Consider the following 24,237-nt stretch of genomic DNA (forward strand, 5'->3'; position numbering starts at 1 on the left):
TGTGTTATAGATGGGGCCGTAAATATTTTCTAGGATTTACAATCTTACCTGTGTGTACATTGAGCATGGAATCTTAAAAGTAATTATACAGTGAATTTTATCTCCAAACAAGTTTCCCAGGATTGAGTTTTCCTTAATAAGCTTCACAGCTGCAGTTTGCAAGAAGGTAAGCCAGCCCACGTGCTCTCACCTGATGAGATAACTTTTGCAGTGCTTGATTTGGTGTGGATTCATCACACCAGATAGTCCAAGATTCTAACAAAGAGGACCAGGACTGACCCTTCACAAAAACTGTTGCCTTGGTGCATGTAATAAAATAAGATTAGGGTTCTCCTAAGTATCAAATCATTCACATGAATTTATTGCTGAGGCCTTAAGTTACCGCCTGTTGTTTGACTCTGCAGTAACTTTCACTGACTGCATTGCTCTTTACACCTTACTGTTCTCCGCTGCTGTTAACCTGTGTGAGTTGGAATGCTTGTAGTTGTCTATCCTGTGTTGTTTTAAGCAATTTAAAATCGACATTCTTAACATTTTAGCATGTTTTATGCTCTGATTGCATTTATCACTTATAAGAAGGCATGATAAACCAAATCAGAAAACTGCGTATCACTTGGTTTGAATAAGTAAGTTCGAGATTGGAAGTGCCCAGAGGTTTGGCGCACAGTTTTTGAACAGCTTCCCTAGCAGGCTGGAAGTGTGTCATACTTGTTTCTGAATTGCTTTGTGATATAGTTTTGTCAAAAGTAATCTAGTATCGAAATCGTGTTAATAATAAATAGAAGGAATGTATTTGAAATGAATTTTTAAAAATTTTGTCCCAAGTTAAGAGTCTCAGATCATGAGAACATGTATCTAATGTTCAGTGTACTTCTGCATAATGTCATCGATGCATTGTCCATTTTCAGAGAAAACAGCACCCTGCATCACCAAGTGGAACAGATGCTTCAAAAAATTTCTCCTCTGCAGAAATGTCAGGAAGAATTGGGATCTTTAAAAGCAGAGCTGGAGGAGAAAAAGGTAACTAAAATCATTTTCTTAGAGAAGTCTATTGTCAGTAGGTTAGGATGGACAGGAGACTTTCCACGTCTTAACAGAGGGATGAACTCTGTTCTTGGACTCTGCTGTCTTAGAGAACTCCAGACTGGTTGACGGAAGTCTTCAGCAGTGATCAGCCCTTCCTTACTGAGTGACATTTGATGCTTTTGAGGGATTAGTAGTGAATTTTTATGGTTTTATGTGTCCTGCATTAATTCTTTCTCACATTTCCCCTTCTGTAAGTGTGATATAATGCACAAAACTTCCGATTTACAGGTAGAGGATCTGTGTGCAGGACCCCGATCGCCCTCTTTGGTTGTGCTGGTGTGTGGCTGCCAGCCCCGTGCTGAGTGAGACCCTTGAGGCCTCTGCTCTGGTGATTCCGCCGCCTCTGCAGACCTGTGTGACCCTGCCGGCTTGAGTGCATCCTGTTGACAAATCTCTTACCTTTTCTGTGATCTCATTCGATCCTTTGCGGTTTCTTATGTTTATGAGAGGTGCACAGAGTGTGTCTGCCAATAGTGTCACATGCCCTTGCATGTGGGCTGTTTCCTGTACTTGATGATAAGTTTGCTTTACCTGAGTGACCCTTTTTACCTTGTAGTGGAGCCCTAGGAAAGACAGCACTAAAACATTAGCCTTTAATAGAGACTATTTTCCTTCAAAATCAAGTTGTTGAGAAGTAATTTGCTTAAAATGCTGTGTTTGCTTTTAATATAAATTGTGTTTTTCTCTTTATAGTAATCTTAAAAGAGTTCACTTTTGCAGCTTTAGTTTAATTCTACTGTCAAGTATATTTCATTAAGAATCTGGTTGTACTCATTACAGTGTTTAGTGAATATTAGTCTGGGTTCCTGCACAATTTAGGTATTCATTTGCTTAATTTCATCATTAAAGTTTGGTAATTTAGCTATTAAGATCAAAACAAGTCCAGCCAGTGACCAGCCAGTTTCATCTGAGCAGTGTCTGTGTTTCTCTTTTAGAACTCCCTAAAGTTGTATCAGGATACTCACCAGGAATACGCCCGGGTAAAGGAAGAATGCTTGAAAAGTGATGCACAGTAAGTAGCTGGGAAATTGCTGTAGAAGTAGAGTCTTCGTGTTTGACACTGGACAGTCCACAGTGCAGAAGTGTTTCTCTTCACTGGCTTTGTTGGCTGTCCTTAGCTGTGCGACCTTGAATTAGTCTGTCCATCTTGATTCCCACCTCTATGAAATGGTACGGAGACCTGCTTTGGGGGTCACAAAGACATCCGTGAAAGGTTTAATGTCTGTTGCACACGTGCATGCTTGCACGTATGTCTGTATAGAAGCATAGCTGTTGGTTCCTTTCTTTGTGCTAACAGTGTAACATGTACCAGATGGGATGGGTATCCTTGTTACAGTTAATTAAAAGGATATTAAATACAATCTAACCATTACTTTGAGGTTTGGTACCATATGTTCATGATACTTAGCAAGCAGATACACTCAAAATGTGAGCACTGCACACTCAGTAGTGTAATGTGGGTGTGTGGCAGGACACTGTTCCTCAGCAAGTTACCTGCTTGTGTAGACTTTCAGGAATCCCCTTGAAAGCGATGGCAGCCTCAGCTGCTGCCTCCCATCATGGGGTGCTGTGCGTGCTCACCCCACATACTGCTGAAAGGTAACGCGAGTGAGCAGATGCTGGGCTCGCCCTTGGGGTCCATTGGCCTTAGCTAGCTTACAGTGGGCTTGGAGACTTTTCACAGCTGGGCCCAGATGTGCTGTGCAGTGGCCCATAGCTTGTTTCTCATGTGCAGAAGACAGGTTTCTATGAATTCATTTCAGAAATGCTGCACATTATTTGGTATATTCCATCATCAGAACAGTGGCTGATAATTTCAGTTGTTAACACGTGACACTAATTTTGACTGCAAGTTTCCGTTACACATCTCTCAGGAATTATGTATGCATCATGAATTTGTCATCTTTTTACGTCACTCTGTTTTGCTGTTTAACTTATCTAATTCTTTTACTAGAAAGAAGAAACTGGAAGCTAAGGTGAAGAAGCTGGAAGGTGAGTTACACCATTGTCACCGGGCTCGTGGGAGCCACTGGCCACTGTGTGAGTCCCCCGGGTCCGTGTGAGTTTGTGAACTGGGACACTGACGTGACTGCAGCTGGCCGGGACTTCCCTGGGGGACTTCAGCCGGATCTGTGAGCGAGGAAGGGCTGCACCTGGTTCATGCCTGTCAGTCCTCCAGCCAGGACATGCAGTGGGCGTGGCCATACCCAAAATAGTGCTGCACTCAGACTAAGAGCAGCAGTTCATGAAATGACTCACTTGGAAACCTGAATCTTGAGGGGCTTTCCCACTTTCTCCCAGTGAAACAGGTGATTACTAGAAAGGGCTGCTGCCTTTAGTGACGAGCAAGGGAAACATTTAGACAGTCACGAGGCACCCACCGAGGGTTGCGATGGACTTCCCGCCACTGGGGCTGCTCCTTTTCTCCCTGGTCTCCCACCCTGCGCTGTCACTTTTGGGGCTTTCGATCTGTGTGAGTGGGCTGAGTGGCAGAAAGGCTGCACGGCAGCCCGCTGGCGCCTCCCGTGCCAACTGGCAGCCCTTTCAGGGACCAGGAAAGGTCATGGCCTTCCTGTTTGCTCTTCCTCCCCGTGTGATGGGCAGATCTGCACACAATACGAGGTGGAAGCACAGGCTCTGCTTGTGCATCCTTGCACGCGCTTTTCCTGCTGGTGTGTCGGGGCTTCTGTAGCTGGCCCACCCAAGCATCACGTGGATGGTGGCTGCTTCAGAGAGAGTGTGTGTTTGCAGGTGCAGGGTATTGAGTTTAAATTTAGTTGCCTTAGCCCATATAGAGTTGTAGCTGCTGGCAGTATCCTGTCACTGATTTCACTGACTATTTTGGTTTTAAATTTGTAAGTGTCTTGGGAATTTCCCTCTGGTTGATTTTTACAGGGACATTAACAGGGGGCAGTGAAGCAGCACTACTGTGCTCTTTCTGAGCCTGGTCATCTTCACTCCTCTGGGGATGAGTGTCTAAGGGGATGCTCCTAGAGACCTGGTGAAGTAGATGCCTGTGAGATATATGCCAACTTTTGCAAATAGACTTCCCAGGAAACAAAATGCTGCCAATGTGTTTCATGTAAAAATGTTTTCTTCATAGATGACTCCGCCTAATAAAGAATATTGAGGAAAGAAATACTCAAGTGTGTTAAATAAGTCGGGAGGGGATCACTGCTATGGTGTTTCAGGAGTTTGCTTTTCTTAGCAATTGGGTATGAGCAGATGTAGGTAAAGTCAGGACTGATCAGATTCTTAATAGCATGTAGACTGGTTGGTGCCTCCAAATCAAACACTGGGGTGAACTGGAAAAGAGCCTAAAGAGTTGATCTCTAATGCAGCTATTTGCAATTAGGATAAGTTAACTTGTTGACAGGAATTCTGAGAAAAATAACAGTATCAATAGCAAACATCAAGAAACTTGTTTTCCACTGGAGATAAAGAGGAGGGTATTAACAAATTCCAGTATGGTATCGCTGGGAAGGAGAAGAGTAGGCCGGCAGGGGGATCTCCCTCCTGCTTCCTGCATTGGACTCTCTCCCCTGGCTCGGTGGCAGCACTGGGGTTGCTGTGCCTCTTGCAGGGGACCCGGAAGGCTTATAGTGGCTTGCAGTGGAAGCAGCATTCCCGCTCAGAGCCTGTGGCATAGGATAGTGAAGAGCAGCAGCTAGCTGATACTTGTGACATTTGTTGCAGAGTTTTAAGAAATAGAAAAACTTACAATAGGTTACATTTTGGGTAGCTCATTAACCATCTTGGTAAAGTTAGTAAGTCATTTCTCTCTTGCTTTATTGCACTTTGAAATGCAGAGGCTGCTGTCAGGCAAACTCAGGACTTCAAGCAACTGAGAAATGAAAAGAAAATACTTGAAAAGGAATTTAAGAAGACCCAGGTACTGGATAAACAGTGCCCACATACGTGGCATCCTGGCTCAGGGTGGGAGTTTCGTGCAGCAGCAGCTGCAGCGAGAGCTGGGCACGAGGCCCTGGTAACTGCTGTCACCGCGTGCGCCTCGTGAGCCTGCGTGCTGTGACCAGGTTCAGGCTGCCCTCACGCATTGTGAACACTGCTGGTGCTCTGTTTCCACAGGAAAGGCTGGACGAGTTTTCTAGACAGAAAAGTGAAAAGGGTGAGTTTTCAGTTAATGCTTGCTTTAAAATTGTTTTGAAATTCATTGTTTTTAAAACTGTTTTTCCCATACATTTTTAGAATTGAGACATATTGGAACACAAATTTCAAGTGATTCGTGTGGAAGCATAGACAAAAGTAAGTGTGCTGCAGCTTTTGTTTCAATTCTCTGTGTTCCCTTCCCAGGTTTGGAGGCCGCACGTTGCTCCACATAGTTATCAAAGTGCCCGCGCTTAGGCCGTGCTTTGCCTTAGGAGTGATGGGTTGTTCAAGGTGTCACTGGACCCACAAGTTTTCTGTGGATAAATTAAAATACTTCATAAACAATTGTGTTTTTATCTCACCCAAGTGTTGATTTTTCTCCAAGTTAAAATTATTAAAACCTTGAATTATCAAAACCAGTTCCACATTGTCTCCTGAGAATTCACCTTTACTCTTTTTTTTCTCATTTTAATTTTTTTAATTCAGAGACCCTGTTCATGTTTTTACTTTTCTGTCTTGAACAGTTCGCAGCTTTCCCTGCCCAGGCGTCCCTAGTGAGAGTGTGACCCGAGCTTTCGGCTGGGCGCTCCCCACAGCGCCCCCGTGTGGCAGTAGGCTGAGCGGCAGCCCTCTCCTCCCCAGCCTGCCATAGTGCACAGTGGAAGGGAGTCATCTGATTTCTGGAGGAGCAGGTGGGCTTCAGGCCTGCACCTTCAGAGCGGGCTCTTGCTGTTCCCTGTCCTTAGGTTGCCTAGAACTCGTTACATGAAATCACTGTGGGTTCGGGTTTACCTGCCCTGACGATGAGGGCAGCGCTGCTTCCTATTGCACATTGCACTTTCCGGAGTAAATGCGTAGATGGAGTCGGCCGTGGACTTGGCAGGTTAATTCTTGGTTCTTAACTGTACCGTTAATGTTTCACTTGTGGGAGAAATTTCGGCACTAGAGTGAATAGTTGACTTCAGTTTTGAAAAAGTCTGTCTCAGTGCCACTTTGTGTTTTTTTCCTTTCAAATTTCAAAAAAAAATGACCCGAATTATAAAAAGAACAGTTCCCCTGTGTACAGATGGTGCCAGCAACAGAGAAAATTAACGAGGAAGACAGGGAAGGTGACAGGGACAGAGCAAATGCAGCTCTCGGTGTAGCAGGCATCCGCCCAGACCTGCCGCGTTCCGAGTCGGCGGGGAGGGAGTGGGCGGAGGTCCAGGACACTGGCGTCCACGGGGTCACGGTGCGTGCCGTGCAGGCTTCAGGAACTGTTTTTGGCTTTTGCCCACAGACTGTGACCCAAGTGTAGTTTTCTAAAGTGTGAGCCACGCCGTGATCGGCAGCCAGGTGCCCTGCGGGTGTCAGGTGGTCACTGGGGCTGCATTGAGGGGCAGCCACGCCCTTCCCTGGAACTCAGGGATGTACATCCTCTTTCAAACTTCTCACAGTTGCACTCGCGCAGCACCACCCCATCTAAACAGGAGGTTCTGTAGGGTTACGAAACTGCACCTCATTCATTATCAAATAACGCAGAGTACAGGCTGAAAGAGAAATCTGGCTACTAAAGATGTTTTTCTTAAACTCTCAGCTAAAAATACTAAAAAGGCAGTGATGAGAAAGGAACCCCACACATGAAGACTACAGAAAACTGTTAAGTTACAGACGAGGTGAGTGTCCGAGAGTGACTTGGAATGTTCAGGGAAAGGCTAAGTGCCTACTCAGGCTGCTGCTGGGGACTGAACCAGCTGGGAGTGGTGAAAACTGAAACTTCGGTGAACTCATTGGATAAGCTGACTATGGAGTGGACAAAGAGAAGATCAATTTAGTAAGCTGCAAGGTTAGAGCTTGAGAAGTTGTAAAAGAGACAAAGGGTATTAGAGAAATTATGAGAATTTGAAGGGTGACTCCACATCTCTGTAGTCATCTTTAGAACTTCTCAGGTGGGAGGATCAGGACTCCTAGGAAGGACTTTTCCTGGCAGAAACAGACAGATGCAGTGTTCACTTTAAAGGGCCCCCGTGGTATGCATGACTTGTGTGTACCTGCTGCCTCTGACGTGTGGGCAGGGAATACCCATCTAACCAAATGAGGCAGAGATTTGAATGCAGTGATGAAGGGTTCTAAGCAGTGCGGACAGTAAAGCAGTAATAGCAGGCAGGAAAACAGCTTTACGCTTAGAAACAAGTTCACATGGATTAAGAGAGAATCTTGAGGCTATTAGAAGTGCAGTTCACTGGGGCTGGGGATTTAGCTCAGCGGCATAAGCGCCTGCCTTGCAAGCAGGGAGTCGTGAGTTCGATCCCTGGTACCGGTAAAAAGGAAAAAGACAAAAAAAAAAAAAAGAACAGTTTACCGAGACGGCACCGCTGCAATGGACCTAAGACTGTGAGGCTGTATCAAGCAAACCAAGCAACACAAACCGGGGGTCCAGAGTAGATGGCCAGGTCTTTCTTTGTCATGAAAGACTTCAGTGTATTTTTCAGAAATGAGAGGAGAAAGTAGACAAAGGATGGGATTAGAAACTTAGTTGCAGGGTTGATGATTTACTTACGATTCTGTGAACCACATACCTTTAAAATAACTTCAAAATTTATGAAAGTTGGATAACATACAACAGAGTGTCTACGACTTAATATGAGACAGGAATAAAAGTCCTCACTCCCACTTGATGTGGGCCCTGAAGCCAGTGGCTGGGCCTTCACAGTGCTGGCGGGGTGGCTGGGAGGGAGGACACCCCGCAGCGCCAGCCCCGCAGACACTGTGAAGCTGCACTGGAGTCTGTCTGAAGTCCCCAGTCTCATACTGAAACACAACAGGCAGCTGAAATGGATCATTTACTAGGAAAACATGCTGAAATCGATTGTGAATAATTGTTGCAAACTTGAATAGAAAATAACCCTGGAGGAATTTTTAAAATGATTCTGACACCATAATTGATCCAGGTGTGTATGGTTGTACCCTTTAAAGACTTCAGTGGAAACCGGGTGGGGGTGCATGCCTGTGATCCCAGCACTTAGAAAGCTGAAACAGGATGATTTCCACAAGTTTGAGGCCAGCCCAGGCCTGCCTGAATTACATAGCAAGACCCTGTCTCAAGTAACAGCAATGCAAACAAGGCTTCAGTGAAAAACTAGTGTGTGTGTGTTTTTTAAAGCTGCATGACATTTTGTCTTGTTAACATTAATATCTGCAGAAACATTTTTATTGTCAGTATAAAAATCAACAAGTTTATTACTTTTCCAAGTTCATAGCACTTTAATCAATGTGATCCGCTTCTGTGTTGCGTGGCTGCGGCACAGGAAGTGGGTGTTTCGGATGTGGAGCGCAGTGCTGCTGTACAGAGCAGACGTGCGATGGTGTTTGTGTGAGGCCAGATCTTCTGGTGCGGTGATACCAGCGACAGAAGCAGCCCCTTAACAAGAAGGGGCGATCAGAATCCCCTGAACTCAGCCAGACAATTCTGTCCCATCTTCTGTGAAGATCCTAAAAGGTTTCTCTGATGCCAAAGAACCTGGACAATGTTATCAGAGTGCACCAAAGGGAACACAAGTTGCCCTGACAACACTACGACTCAGGCAGAGAGCAGGCGGCCAGAGCAAGCTCACCGCACCCCTGCAGCCTTAGGTCTGTCCTGGGAGACGGACTAAGTTCATTATTTTAGAATGAAAAAAGTATGAGTGTTGCGTCCATTCCTTTTAGGCTAGCGTCACCCTGCAGTAAAGTATGACTGACAGGGAACTACAAAACACTCAATAAAATTTTAAGGAACCCCAGTTTTTATTATTTAGAATACAAATCCCAACTTAAGGATTATGTAAGGGTATTACCACTGGTTCAAGAAATACCACGTTCAGCTCAGCTCGGCACCTATTTTAAATTAAATTAAAAAATAGTAACTTGGAGAGCTAATAGGAAAGGAAGAGTTTAGGCTTCAGAAAAGTCTGTGACTTTTGTGTGTCACGCTTTGACAGCACTGACCCATGCAGCCAAAGGAACAGCAAACTAGCATCATCGGGTTAAGGAGCAGAAGGCAGAGCTGTTTGTGATGTGGCCACGCAGGGCACCCGGAAGCCAGGACTGGAGTGTGGCAGACATGCGGCAGAGGGCGTGAGCTTCTGCAGCGGCCTGGGACCTGGGACGGCCCTGTCGGGAGGGTGGCAGAGCCTGACCTGGCCGTGTCACAAGCTCCCCAGAGCAGCATGCAGTGCCCTGTGAAACAGCCCAGAGGCGTTCCAGTCCCTGTGGCAGCTACATACCCGACCTGGCAAACTCAGAGCTCGCAGATGGGGCTCTTTCCTAAATGCACCTGCAACTGTAGCTCATAGTCTCACGACAAACCCTGGAAGAGTTTTCTGTGGAAAAAACAAGCAGTAGTGAAAGTTTATCAGGAGGAAAAGACATGCTGGATAGTGAAATTTTTAAAGAGAGAAGAACTGAGCAAAGATCATGCCCTACCAACATAATTATCAATATTAACATTAAAGAAGTGTTATTCGTGCAGAAACTGACAATGCAATGGCTTGGCAAAGTCCAGAAATACTCTTTAGTGCCTTAAGTTTTGATAGTGGAAACATTTTAAAAGATTAAAGGGAGGTATACAATTCACTTAATGAAATTTTATCTTTGCAACTAAGTTACGCAGCTACACTTGGTTTTTTTCTGCTTTATTGGGGATGGATCACTTTTTTAGGTGGGTCCAGATCAGAAGTAATGAGTGCTTATTGGATTAGGCATAGCTCTGGTTATTAGACTCCTGAAACTTGGAAAACTAACTTCTTTTCTTTTTTTTTAAGGTGCCTTGTTTGCTGCTTTGGGTATACGTAATAAGCAGGGAGCCTGGTCAGGTCATTTAAGCACAGGGGTGTACAGTGTTTGGAAGCAGGCTTTTGGATAGGTTATACCACACTCTAGATGAGCTACTGGGCCACAGAGTGCTGGAAACAGAAGTGGATGTTCCTCACACGGTGATAAACAGGTCGATTTGGATTAGGAGAGGATGCAAATGTCCTCCTGTTCAAAATTATTCGTAACTACCCTCCACATTGGTGCTGTCCCCTTTCTGTGGCCTTCATTTTTGGAGTGATACAGTTTGCCATCTTCAGTAGGACTACCCTATTTTAAAAAATCTGTGATTGATTGGAAATATTTTAGCTTAAAATGTTGACCTTTTCATTAAATACCAATTTTAATAAGTGTTTAAAGGTTAATTGAGAAATTTAGAGGAAGCGAAAACAAGAATTTGAGGTGGATTACAATTTCTCACTATTTAAAGCTACTTTTAGTTGAATTTTACTTGGTGTGAAGTTTTTTATGTATATTTCAGCAGAAGCCATACATACTTATTTTTTTGTGTTTTTGCTTTGGAAAGTGTTTTTAGAATTTGCTTGAAACAGCTTTAAAACCCTAGTATAGTAGTGTCTTGAATTTCACTGGGGCTTGCTTGATTATGTTGGCCTTTGGAATTGATAGTAGTAAGTTAACTCTTCTAGGAATCTAGACCCTTTTGAAAACTGACAAGAATTCCTTGGTTCCAGTGTCTTTAGGGAAGCGGGTGCTGCCCTGTCCGCCCTTGTCTTGTCTGTGTGCGTGTCCTGTCTGTGTCGGTACCTGCACGCTTTGTCTCTGTCCCATCTGCCCTCAGGTGTCTTCATGGGTTTTCCCCGGGTTGGTTCAGAATGGTCAGCTGGTCATGTTTCTGACAGTGTCATCTGACTGAGGGATGCTTCTCTGCTGATCTAATAAAACATGTGGCCCCTGTCCTCTGTATTGTACCTTGTGACTGTGTCTTCCCTCCTCACGTCATAGCACTCTGGGGAAATGTGTTGTCCCTTGCAGAGATAAAGCTGACAAAAGCCTTTAACAACAAACAAATTGGTTCTTCTGACGGTCCCCTTGTTCCCCTGCACCCGGGTTGAAAAGCTGTATTGAGTTTACGTTCAGCTAACACATCGCACACCTTTCTGTCCGTAACTGCGTTGTGCGCTTGGTGGAGGAGAGGAAGCTGCCCGGTTTTCTGAGTCCCCAGTATCCTGCTTACGCGGGGTTGTGTGTGGGCATTGTGCGCTTCGGCCAGGTGGCACCGCCTGACGCTGCCTTCTTTCTCACAGGGAAAGTGAAGCTGCTGCTGAAGGAGCTCTGGCTCTGTGTGAACTCGGCGCGCAGGCTGCCCGGCGACGGCCGCAGACGTGCCCCAGGTGAGGGAGACGCGCTTCGCACGGGCCAGCAGACGTGCTGACCGCAGGGGCTGCAGCCTCTGCCCTTTACTCTCAGGATCCTGAGTCTAAGGGAATGAGCTACGCACTTCTAACTACACAAAAGTGCTTTTCCTTCATGGTGACCTCCAGCTCAGCAAGCACATTGCGCTTTTACTATTTCAATGCAGCGTTGATCAGTACACTCAAAGAAAGCAGGACAGACACTTGAGACCGTCAAGCAGGTGAACGTGGAAGGCAGAAGGATGTGCTTTTTAAAAAATCGTTCAATGAGTTTGATGGCCTACGAGGATTTTGACTAAGTTCTCATACAGCTTGCCAGTTCCCGTGCTCAGAGGTCGTTCCTTGCACTTAGACGTTACGGAGATTGTCGGCTCTGTTGGCATTGGTAGAGCGTTCAGGGTGTTAGATTTGGAAATAGATGTCAGCCACTTCTAAAGGAAAGAAAGTCAACTGACTTCCACAAGACTGAACTATTTCCTAGTTCACTTTTTGTTATTGTACTAATTTCTTGAGGTGCCTGCTGCAGCCTAACATGACGGCACATGCCTATAATCCCTGCACTCTGGGAAGCTGAGGCAGGTAGATTGCAAGTTTGAGCCCAGCCTCGGTAGCTTAGTGACTTAACGTGACCCTATGTTGAAAATCAGAAATGCGGTGGGGGGGGGGTGGAGAGTAGTTCCCCATGAAGACCCCCAGGCTTATTCCCTACTACTATAATGAGTAACTAGGCAAACGAGTAAATACACAGCATGCAGTCAAGCTGGCTGCAGTGCGCCTGCAGCGGCCACGGAGGACCAGCATCTGTGGAACGCTGCAGATGCCTCATTTCTCGAATGTCTCCTGGATTCGGAAGACGGTCCCCTTAATGGCAAGGTGCTAATTCTTACCGAGGCTGCATTCAGACTGGCGAAGAGGCCTATGTGTTGAGGTTCTTTTAATCAGATTCTCGCCCCCTCCCCAGCCTGTGGTCTTGGAGGATGGAAACAGTGCCGGGGGGTGGGGGGTGGGGTGGGAGGCCCTCCCTGGCACCTGCGGCTGCGCCCTCAGTCCTGCAGTGTGGATGTGTCTGCTCCCTGTGGATGTGGGATTGCTCCCTGCATGCATAGCCGGGGGTCTTTTCCGTCTGCTGTGCCAGTCAGTAATTATATCTGAAGCACTTTTATGCTGTTAAAGATGCTATGAGAAAGGCCGCCTGATGTTTTTATTTAAAAACAAGCTTTTAGTGGCAAATTTGTTGCGTATGTTAACTTCCACAAGGTAGAATGGAGATCGTGGCATCTTTGGAATCTTACTACACTGTGAAATGCTTTCCTTTTTTATTTTTAACCCGTCATATGAAGATGTTACAAAATTAGAGCAGAGAATTTACTTTTCCAATTTTTTTAATATTTTCCATTACTGAGGCTCAAAACCAGAACATGTGGTAGTGTTCTCCTGTGAGGTAAAGATAGACCCCTTGTGAATTTCACAAGTTTTCCCCTGATTTCCCCTTTTCTTTCCTGGATCCTGTCCGGAACCTGTGTGGCCTTTCAGAGCCACCTTTTCTTCTTCTCTGACAGTTCCTCAGCTATCCTTAGAGTTACGTCTTTGATGCTTTGGGGAAATCTTGCTTATAGAAAGCCTGTTGTCACAGCTCGTGGGACTTTTTCCCAGTCTGGCCTGAGCCTGTGTTTGTGGGATGGGCACTGCCATGTGACCTTCCTCTGCTCAGAGCACTGCAGGGTAGGTGTTTGGGTCACAAAGTATCGAACTGTCACCCACTGAACACAGCAGCCCCGAGTGGACCTTGCCTGCTGTAGGTAGTGCTTTGATAATTGCCCAGCTATGATTTTTGTATTTCTGTCATTCCTTCTGAAAAGTTATTAGAATTAAGGAAGAGCTGTCCATTCTCCACTGTTTTCTCTTTGATTTACTGGTATTCATTAGTGTATTTGCACAGTTGCTTTTTCTCTGGACTGTAATTCAGTACTGTCCTAAATTGCAGCTAAGCTGTTCAGTTGAGGTGACTGGGGGCTTCTTCAGAGTGGCTCCCACGCCCTTCACACCCTTCATGTTGTTCAGTGTGCTTTGCTTTCTGGCCTTGAAGATACTTCAGTCTCAACTTAGGTCCTCCACCTTAGCCCTAAACTCCACTTCTTCCAGGAGCTCTGGATCCTCCGTGAAGCACGTTCACAACTCCCCAGCAGAAACAGTGGTGGGACCCATTTGTCTTTGCAGATAGTCAGTACCTACTAAAGTTCACCCAGATCAAAGCCCTGAAGGGTTGCGCTCTGGCTTGTGTGCCGCATTATCACCCAGTGTTCACAGACAGTCAGACCGCTCCCCTGCAGTGCTGTTACAGAAGTGGTCACCAGTGAGGTGAACTCAGGTCGATTTCAGGGAGGGCAGTGTCCTACCAGTCATGTGCTCAGAACTGCTCCTGCCCATTCTGCTGGCTAATGGAAACTAGCACCTGCCCGTTGTGTGTCCTGCTAGTGGATGGGCTGTGTCACTCCCCTCCACAATCCTATCCCACTTTTCATAGGAAGTGGTGTCTTTTAAAAAGTATTTTCTACTTCCTTGAACTTATGCCAGCATGTGGAACTGTTAGTATAAGAGTGCTCTTTAAAAGTTTGCCTGGTATTTTAAGTATTTAATCCCTATTTTTCCTCCCAGAAAAACCTGCCAAAGAAGACATCAGATCCAGAGTGTCTGAGGAAGATGACATGCTACCTCTGGCCCCAGGCAGCCCGCCCCGCTCCTCTAATGTGCAGACATGCCTTGCGGCGCTGTCCAGGGAGATGCAGGCTGATTTTGCTGCCTGGAAAAGTGTGGCCAAAGAGCAGCCCAGTGGTGTGAATCACAGTGCCAGCAGAGTCGTCTCTAATGAGGACAGGGATCTGGAGGCTTTACCTCGGAGTCCTGAGGACTGGGATGGGACTGGCTTTGCCCACCATGGTCATCTTTTGGACAGAGATCTCCAGGCTGCCATGGACTTCTTCAGACTTCCCCCTCCTCTTCTGTCTCCAGTGCCCTCGCCCCCTTGCATGTCCTCACCACAGCCGGGCTCCTTACCATCTGCGCTCACCTCTGTGAGTGTGTTCTCTGATGTGAGTTCTGCATGAGCATGTGGTCTGGGTCTCAGGTCTTGCCTTGACCCTCGAGTGTAGATGGGCTCAGGCAAAAAACTTGTCCTTCTAGCCAGTTTCCTCAAGGAGTATGTGAGATGTCAAGGAGGCACTCGTGCCCTTTGGGCCATCAGTGGACTGCAAGTTTTGCACTTTGTACTAAGCTTGTATTTTTATTTGTCTTTATCCCAACCAAATGCTAAGTTTCACTATAGGAAAATCTAAGAGTCTCTTTTTATCAGTGGAGCCTGCCGCATTCAGTGAATGAAAGATACGCTTGAGGCATGAAGTTACATCGATAGGAAAATCCCCACCGTCACATCATTCATGCCTGTTGGCCCCACATAGCCAAGGTCCCCACTTTGACATGATAGATTCATGTTTTGTGATCTGGAAAATTGTAGTAACTTCCTAGAGGACATTAGTGTTGATGAAAAGTACTTGCATACCATTTGGCATAAGGAACAACTATGTGTACTGCTCTGTCAAGGCAAGAGAGAGAAGAGATAGAAGGGAGGGGAGAGGAAGGGAGGGAATATGAACGAGTCTAGACACTGAGCTAGACTCGGGTGTGCAGCGGTGCATTTAGCCGAGCTGCTCCTGGGGAACTGGCAGTAGGTAAGTGACACCCAGTGAATGAAGATGCAGTCAGGCTGTTGAGGAAAGCCAAGAGACAGCAGTGGCCTAGATTGAAGAGAGCAGGGTTGTGGCATCAGTCGTGGGCATCAGTCAGTGTCCCCATGCCTCACATATGGGACACATGGCTATGTCACAGGATGGCCTACGGCAAGGGGTTGAGGGCTGTGGAGGACAGGGTGGGAAGGAGAGAGCCATGCAAGGGGCAGTTGTGATGTGAGGACGTGCCAAAACCTGCCTGGGCATGAGTGACATCTGGCGCGGGAGGGAGGAGGGCTGTGGATCCCAGGCTGTGTTTATTAGGGACCAGAAGGAGTGCAGAAGTAGGAATGCCTGGAATTGGAGACCGTAGAGCCTCGGCCCTGTGTGAGGGTCACAGTCATCACAAGAAAGCAGTGGAACGGGGCAAGGCCTTGGCAAGGGCACGCTAGGAATGGGTGAAGCAGCCTCGTGCCAGGCCTTTCTCTCGGGTGGGGACTGCGAAGTCCTTCCGGGAGCAGACCCTTTTCTTGATGCACTGCCTGACACTGGTGGCTGTTGAGGGGTTGTTGACCAATGCACCTCATCTTCCTTTCAGGAAACCTACTTTGGAGAGTGCACAGATTCCAGTGACAGCGACTCCACTCATCCTGGAAATCCTGCCGACTCTATTTCTGAAGATGATATAACTGAGTCACAAGATTATTTTGGTTTATCCAGAAAAAATAAAGCAAGGGGTGCATGGGAAGAGAAGCCCAGGTCACAAGAAGCCATCCAAGCTGTGAATGAGTGGACAGTGAATACAGTGGCCGCTGGTGGGCTTGCAGCGCTGACTGTGGCCCGGAGCAAGCCTCCAGCCACCTCCCCTGTGGCCCGGGAAGAGCCCTTGGTGGGGCCGTCTGAAATGCAGGCTGAAAGCCCAAGAGCTGCTTCCGGGGAAGTCAGAAGGCCAGGGGGAGTCGGAGAGAGCGCTGAGTGCCTGCAGGCCGACAGGACACACCACACGCCCAGCGGGAGTCTCTGGGGGGAGAGGCTGTCCTGCAGCCTAACGGGAGACAAGGACAAAGCCACTGAGAAGTCAGCCCTTCACAGGACGCCACAGAAGGAGCTTGGCAAGTCCAAAGGAGGATCCCTGCCATTTAGAATGGCGGGATCATGCACATCAGAATTTACCGAGTGGACACGTACTAATGAAGTCGCTTTGGAGGCAGGACGGGTGACCGGACCTGGCTGTCTGCAGAGAGTATCTGGAGCAATGACAGAGGGCACTGGAGATATGCAAGGGTCCACTTCAGAAGAACTGCCCGAACCCGAACCCGAAGAGGACTGTGGTGGCACAGGTGGTGCGGTGGGTCAGGCAGGGCTGGGTGTTAGAGCCGGTGTTTCCTCCTCTTCTCCCATGGCACCAGGGTATGTCTGCAGTACTCCGCAGGCTGCACAGTTAGGAAGCATCGCTGCTGTGGAGACTCCAGCCAAAGGAATCCCTCCTAAGCTGCACCGTTTAGAACAAAACTTACAAACTAAAACTTCAAACACACTACTTCGATCTGAGCCACCAGAACATTCTATACAAGAAAACAACCTGGAGAGCAGCTTGCGTTCTTTGAGTCCTGAGTTGGGAGTACGGGATATGAATGACCAGAAGAGCAGGGAGATAGAAGGCACAAAAATTATAAAAGGTTTGACCAAAATGTACTCTTTTCCTCTGTCAGTATTCAGGAAGGCAACAAAAGACGGACTCTGCGAGACTCAAGATCCAGGAATGGAGCTCACACTACAGAGGTCAGATTGGGCTTCACTAGCGGGTCCTCAGGCTGCCGTGGTCAGGAGTGGCTGTGGTTTTGTGAAGAGCACTTCGTGGCACCATAGTGATTTCCTAAGAAGTGCTGGTGAGAGCCCGAGAGTGAGCTCAGCACATGAACGGGAGAGTGGCTGTCAGTTTGATATGGCAGCACCAGCTCTCCAAAACAGAGGGTCAGGGGCCATGCCTCAGCGTCCTGGAGAAAGTGCCAGGCCTGTGGGACTCACAGCTGCTGCCGCACTGCTGCCCAACCAGGTGTCCGTCATCACAAAGCAGACAAGGCCCCCACAGACCCCAAGTGCGCACCCGGAGCACTGGTCACCAAACAGGAAGGCGCCGCACATAGCCGCTGGGAATCAGGCTAGCAGAAGGGAGACACCAGCAGCAGCAGAGCCCGGCGGCGAGGGGGAGGACACCGTCAGGAGCACGGAGGAAGTGGCTGCCCGGAGGAGCGCGGCACCGCGGCCTCCTTCCGCTTGGAGACATTTGGATCCTCCGACTGATTCTATACTGGCAGGAAGTTCGGCCTGTTCTGGGGACAGTGAGGTAGCTTTCTCTTCTGGAAACAGGCGTCCCTGTAGCCTGGAGGTTTCCAGGGGTGCTGCCACGCAGGATGAGGCGCAGATGCCAGAGCCGTCTCCTCCCTTCCCGGGTGAGGACGCACGTGGGGCTGAGCTGGCTGTGTCGGGAGGCTGCCCTGTGCGAGAAGTGCCCCGTGGGGACCCCGAGGCCCTGGCCGGCACCCTCAACCCGCCCAGCACCTCCCAGGAGGCGTCTGGAACGCCTGGTGCGGCTTTACCGGTACACTTTGTCACCCCGAGCGTCACCTTTTCATCGCCGTTGTGCAGCACAGCCGAGGCCCGACACCTGTCACAGAGCGGGCCCCTGGCTTCCGCCTTCTGCTGTGCAGCGATCCGGGAGGCCAGGGACAAGGACAGTGAGGTGGAAGGGAGCGAGAGCGATGTGGAGGCTGACGGGCTGGGCAGGGGACCACGGGATGCAACGGGTAACACCCAGAAGGCTTTGGGGAGCAGTGAGGCTGGGGGGCCCGAGACAGGAGCTTCTCTAGAGCTGGGCGACTTGACCTCTGCGCTGCAGGAGTTCAACCTCAGCCCTTCCCCGGACATCGACAGGCTTTCCGCCTCCGGGGTTCTCATGTTTTTCGAGAATTGTCAGTTAAGGGACTATAGTTCAGGGGACTCGATTTCAGAATGTTCTAGCAAGGGAACCCTAAATAAAGAAGTCGACAAAGAGTTAAAGGCACGTGACATATCAGGAGAGAGGCCTGAGGAGCAGCCCTGCGAAGAGGAGGCACCGGGGAGCCCGGGGGAGTGGGTGGAAGGGGAAGAGGACTGTTCTCTGAGGGCGCCCAGCCCGCTGGCGCAGTGCTCCTTGGAAATGCAGGCTGAGGTGCTCTCCAGCATTGGACAGGAGCTTGAGATAGGCCGCGGGGACTTTCAAGGCAACGATCCTGGCAGGTTACTCCTCTTAAAAATATATAACAGCCTGACAGTGGAAGATCTGAAAGACGTTCTACCTCTGGAAGTGGCCCCCCATCCCCCAGAACCACCCCTGCCCACCGCCACCCCAGACGTGCAGGGCAGCCACCTTGCGATAGGTAGGTCTCTCCCTGAGCACACTGGGAGTGGACCCGAGGACAGTCCCCAGGCCACTAAGCCTGCCGCCCCCGAGGAGGGTCGGGCAGCACCGCCCACCTGGTGCGCTGGCTCTGCCGCTGAGGCCATACCCCAGCACAGCCCCGGCTGTGAGGGCGCAGTGCGCAGGGCTCATAGAGAAGGCGCCATGGTGCAGGGGCAGGGGGCACTGGACGCTCCTTTTGCTTCCTTGGAATCTCCAGAGCGGGCCCCAGGAACCAGTGTCCCCGGACCCGCATCACAGGAGCCCCCGGGCAGTGGCTCCCCTGTGGGTGCCCAGGGCGCTGTCTCCAGCAGTGGGCAGAGCAGCAATTTCGATAAGAGCCGCCTGCGGAACAGGCCTGTTAAGCCCAGCATCTGGGTGAGCTCTCAAATATACGATCAGCCCTTCGAGCCTGCAAACATCACCTCCGATCACACGTATTATAACTCGAAACTGGAGCCGTCTGGGAAGAATAAGATCCGAGTGAAGATTCCCGGCAAAGATCTGCCTGGCAAACCCGCTAAGACTGCAGCGCCAGCTAGAGGCGACCCTCCTCCGTCGGGAGTGGGGGACTGTGGAAGCCTGAGGACCCTCCGGGGACAGGCGCAGCCAGTTGTGGCCAAAGCCGACACATCCACCCCCACAGACTGCACCCTGGATGCACTCAGCAGGATCCGGCAGGAGGTGGGGCCTCCCCTGCCGCCACTGCTCGCACCACTGGTTGCCACACCACCACGGACCACGCAGCCAGTGTCGCCCCTGAGGTCGCTCCCCAGCCCGGGCTCCCCAGGCTCCCCGGCCTCCCCCGCAGAGCCGCCCGCACTGTCTCCCTGGCCAGAGGAGCCCTCGCCTCCTCCCTCGGCCGCCTGGGCTGCGGGGAGGAGCGTGTCCTCGCCCCTGCAGTTCTGCGCAGCCACCCCGAAGCACGCGCTGCCAGTGCCAGGCAGGCTGCCGCCCTGTGCACCCAGTGTGCCCACTGCCACCGCTGCCTGCCCCCCGGAGAACTCGGTGAAGATCCTGGACACCATGTACCCCGAGTTATCCGCCCGGGCGCGCACCCTCAGCATCCTCAAGGGTAACCTGCAGCTGTCGCGGGGCTCTTCCACGGACGGGAAGACCTTGCCAGGGCCCATGAGCGCGCTGATAGGGCTCAAAGCCATCACGTCCTCGTCCACCGCCTTTGTCAAAGCAGGGGGTGACACTAACCAGGACAGGCCGAGAGACTCGGGGCAGGATTCGGGGGCGAAGAGAACACTGGCAGCTTCCACTCTGAGGGGAGCGAAGAGACTGCGCCTGGACAGTGAGTCCCCGGAACCAGAAGTGATGGAGGCTGCCTCCAGACACGGCCCCAAGAGTTCCCTGGGAAAACCCCCCCATCCCGAAGCTGAGCCCATAGAGCAGGAAGGCAGCGGGGCCACAACCACCAGTCCAGGGTCCCAGGTCCCTTCGAAGCCCAAAGAAACGGTGGAGTCACACAATGAAGCCATCGCTCAGGCACTGAAGAAGATTGCAGAGTCTTCTTTCGACCTGTTACCTGTCATTCGAAGTCACGTGCATGTTGGAAACATCTCTAAGAAGCCTGTAATGAGGGACCAGGAGAAGGAAGTCGTCTATGAATTTAGCACAACAAAGAAGGTATGTAGCTGCTTTCCTCCGAGTGTGTCGGGGATCCATGGGCTCTGGCAGGGCCCTCTACTGTCTACAAGGTGCACAAAAGTTTCATTGCAAGGTTGAGCGTCACCCGGTAGACAGCAGGGCACATGCACGCTGTTAGCCAGCTTTACACACTCTGCAATTTGAGACAAAATGTCTGATAGTTTGTACACATTGAAGGGGTTAACATTTTAAACGGGAGGACCATCTGTCAGAGGTGTAGTGGGACACACGTTTTGCAGGGAGAGTTTTTAGGACGGTTCCCCAGCAGTGGGTGACCCAGGTGAAACTGGAGGAGGAGGACCGCGATTGTGCAGGTTTCCAGCACAGCTGGTGAGGTTTCTGGAGCTTCCTATTTCAAGATCTTCATGGCTCCTCCGTCTATGATCCCTCTGACAATGTTATCCGCACATGCCTGGAGTCCAGCAGCATGAACATTTTGTTGTTTTTTAATTTTTACTTAAAGAGAAAAAAGACAACAGAAAAAAGGGTAGAAGTAATATAAAATTTCAAAAATATAAACATCAAGAAATCACTAGTTGAAAGATTACATATTGTCATCTTAGAAATAGTTGTTCAAGTTACAGAATTAAAGCATACATAGTGGGTATTCAAACAATGAGACTGCAAGAAGTTCTGTTCAGTGTTCCAACAAAAACTTAGTATTATGGTTATGTAAGACTTAAACTTACATGCAGTTATATCCTTTAGAGCACTTTCTTTTCCTCTCTTTTTTACAATAATTACACATTTTGGGTTTTATTACTCCTACAGTTCTTAATACTTTTTTTTGAAGATAATAAAACCAAATGAGACAAAACAAAATAGTCAAAACAAAAGAATGGACATAGTACATGATTTAAAAACAAAATACAAGGTGATCAATGTTGGTTACCATAAAGCCTCTTGCTGTCTTCAAAAGAATTGCCCCTATCATCAGGCATAATAAAATTGAACAAACAGTACAGAACAAAACCAATAAAGACAAAACACTGCAGACATTACAAGACTTTAAAAGAATATAATAGTCAAACCAGAATGGGTGTCATAGTGAATCTTACTGTCTTAAAAGTACTTGCCTGTACCCTGAGATGCTATACTATCAAACAAAACAGAATGGAAAAAAATCAGTCAAAACAAGACACTGAAAGCAATACAGGGCTTCAGATCAAGTTCATAGGAAATTAAACATGGTTACCTTAATATATCCTGCTAGCTGTCCATGCCATCAAGTCTAATACAAGAAGACAAACTGGAACAGAATAAAACCAGACTAAAGAGAACAATGAAAAGAGTATGGGTTTCAAATCATAATACAATTGCCTTCCCTTTTTAGATAATTCCTCTCCTTTCACTTTCACAGGGTGCACTGTACAATTTGTATCCCAATAACTCCTTTAGTTTTTAGGTTAGGGAAGGAACGGCTGTTCACCTAAGTGATTCTGAACCTTTTTTTAGCCCTGAGCATGATCTCAAATTGTATCCATTTGCCTACAAGAGCTTCAAGGTTTTCTTTCTTTGTAGCTGATAGTTTTCCATTGTATAAAAGTATCATGGCTTTCTAGCCCATCTGTAGCTGATGCTCAAGCTACACCCACTCTTCTGGTTCCCTGTCACGCAGGGACAGGGATGTTTTCTCATCTTTGACTTTCAGTCTATAACCCCTCTTTGGGGTTAATTGTATTTCTTATATAGCGCATCTTGATGGACCCTATCTCCTGATCCACTCTGCCTGTGTTTCTTTTTATTGGTCAGTCGAGGCTATCCATGCCAGTGACTGGCCCACCTTCTCTGCCTCATCTCTGCCATGCTATGCTTCTGTCATTGTTTGTCTACTTTTCCCCTTCATTCCACTGTCTGCTCTGTTCAGTGAACCCCCTCTGCCACTGTTCCTGAAACCATGGTCTTTTTTTTCTCTCTACAATGTCCTTCAGTATATTTTATAGGGTTGAATTGGTGGTCATGATCTCCCCTAGTTCCTCTTTGTCATGGAAACATCTTGTTTCTCCATTAATTTTGAGAGATGGTTTTGCAGGGTACATTAATCTGGGTTAGAGGTTGTTTTCTTTCAGGACTTTAAATCCTTCACTCCAAGCTCTTGATTTGATGGTTTGTGTCAAGAAGTCTGTCATGATTCTGATGGGTTTTCCTTTATAGGTGATCTGTTTCTTGTCTCCGACAGCTTTTAATATTCTGTTCTTGTGTTGAATTCTGGGATGTTGATTATTATATGTCTAGGAGTACATCTATTTTGGTTATAGTTGGCTGGAGTTCTGTATGCCTCATATATTGGAATATCATGTCCTTTTCCTACGCTTGGGAAGTTCTCTTTGATTATGGTGAATACCCTTTGTATTTCATTTGTATTTACACCTGCTTCTTCACTCACATTTTTTATTCTTAAGTTATAGGTCCTCTTGTCATTTAGCCTTTGTCTTGTTACTTTCTGGTTCCTTGTTATGTTTAAAAGATTTTTCCTTTCATGATTGCAAGCTGCAAACCTATCTTCAAGGTTTCTTTCAAGCAGTTTTGCCATCTTTCAATGGAGTTTTTAATTTCCTGGTAATCTCTTTGGATCTGTTTCATGTATTCTAAATTTTTTATATTCTTCATTGAAGGTTTCCCTCTTTCTATGCTCCTCTATTCTTTCATCTGTGTCTTCTTTAGAGGTGCTTAGCAATTCTTTTATGTTTCTCGTACCTTCTTTTACCTGTAATAATATTTCTGTTCTAAGTTCTTTTATAGCTTCATGAAGTTGTTTCTTTGTTTTGGTTGCTGCTGCTTCAGAAACTGCAGGTGTGGGACTCCCGATCTCTTCTGTGCTCACATCTGGACCAGTACTGCTTGGGTTGGAGGCCAGAGACTGCCTTTTGCTTCTTCCTCTTGTCATGTTTCTGATTTCTTCTGGACAAGTGGGTATTGGGGTCCCCAGCACTCCCTGTGTTGGTTATAATTACTCTGAAGTGTGTTGGCCAGGTATTTCTGCTGTTTGCTGCTTTTCCCAGTGTACTGATGGCTACTGGAGTGTAAGCAGGGCGGGACAGGCCAACTCCTCCCTTCTGAGCTAGTTAACCGCTGAGAATCTTCACCACATTAGTGTGGGCCAGGTGGGTGGGTTGTTAGGGAAAGCTTTAGGGAAACCTAGGTCGTAACTATTGGCCTGTGCGGAGAGGCAGGGCTCAGTCCAAGGAGTTTCCACCAGTCTGCTCTGAGCTAGAAGTGGCAGAATGAAGCCGGCTGCAGTTCTGTCTCCAGGCTTATGGTACCCAGCTCCAAAATGGCACCCAGTCAGTCTCCCACTGCCACAGGAGAATTGAGTCCCATACACTCACCACCAGCCAGTGCAGTTCTGTGGTCTGCTGCTCCCTTACACCACCATGTCTCCCTGCCAAGGCCTTTGGGCTTGCTGGCCACCAGCCTCATTGTGTCCATGTGTCTCTGGGTTCCAACAGTGCTTCTGGCGCGATTGTTTTGGCTCTGGTGTTAGCGCCACCAGCTACCTCCTTGTTCTGTTTAAGTTTTTCTTTCTTTTCTTTTTTTTTTTTTTTTTTATTCTCTCATTGGGCTTCAGTTTTCACTTTAGTTTCTTCCTGGGATGAGAGGAATTCTTTCTTTGCTGTGTTCTCTAGAATGCTGTATTCCAGCATCTGCACTTTGTCTCAGAGAGGCTGTTTACTCTGCTGCTTACTGTTCCACCATCTTCCCAGACCTCCCTGTTGGTTTTTGATTAGGGTGGTAGATCGATTCACAAGCTTGGTTCTCTTCATGATTCTGGTTGCAAACCAAACTGGACCAGAATAAAGTCTAAATTAAGAACTAAATCAAATCTTCTCATAAGATCATCATTGAACCCAACCATTGAATTTGACTTGGTTCTTGTCCAGCTCATTTTGCAACCAGAATGATAGAAAAAGTCAAGTTTATGAACTGAGACACCACTCTACTTTCTTGGAAAACCCCAAAAGTTTTTTTGGTTTTTTGAATGAATGAGTATCCAATTGCTGTTTAGTGATGCTCTTCCTGA

General features: G+C 47.9%; 1 protein-coding gene across 6 annotated transcripts in view; it reads left to right on the forward strand.

The window, feature by feature from the left end:
- Positions 1–24,237, forward strand: part of Ice1 (interactor of little elongation complex ELL subunit 1) — a 53,935-nt gene that overhangs the window by 15,882 nt on the left and 13,816 nt on the right. For 3 of the 6 annotated variants that reach the window (XR_010050387.1, XM_063257943.1, XM_063257941.1), the window contains 10 exons: positions 148–166; positions 909–1,020; positions 2,022–2,098; positions 3,041–3,078; positions 4,896–4,978; positions 5,176–5,215; positions 5,296–5,352; positions 11,292–11,378; positions 14,055–14,488; positions 15,720–20,195. Coding sequence is in view for 5 of the 6 variants with exons in the window: in XM_063257943.1 (XP_063114013.1) it covers positions 148–166; positions 909–1,020; positions 2,022–2,098; positions 3,041–3,078; positions 4,896–4,978; positions 5,176–5,215; positions 5,296–5,352; positions 11,292–11,378; positions 14,055–14,488; positions 15,720–20,195 (5,423 nt within the window). In the remaining variant the exon portion in view is untranslated. The remainder of the gene's footprint in view (positions 1–147; positions 167–908; positions 1,021–2,021; positions 2,099–3,040; positions 3,079–4,895; positions 4,979–5,175; positions 5,216–5,295; positions 5,353–11,291; positions 11,379–14,054; positions 14,489–15,719; positions 20,196–24,237) is intronic. The other 3 variants (XM_063257944.1, XM_063257942.1, XM_063257945.1) reach the window with 2 other exon arrangements.

The sequence above is a fragment of the Cavia porcellus genome, unplaced genomic scaffold (genome assembly GCF_034190915.1).
Source record: "Cavia porcellus strain 051 isolate PalLab524CR breed Dunkin Hartley unplaced genomic scaffold, mCavPor4.1 scaffold_11, whole genome shotgun sequence".
Lineage (NCBI taxonomy): Eukaryota > Metazoa > Chordata > Mammalia > Rodentia > Caviidae > Cavia > Cavia porcellus.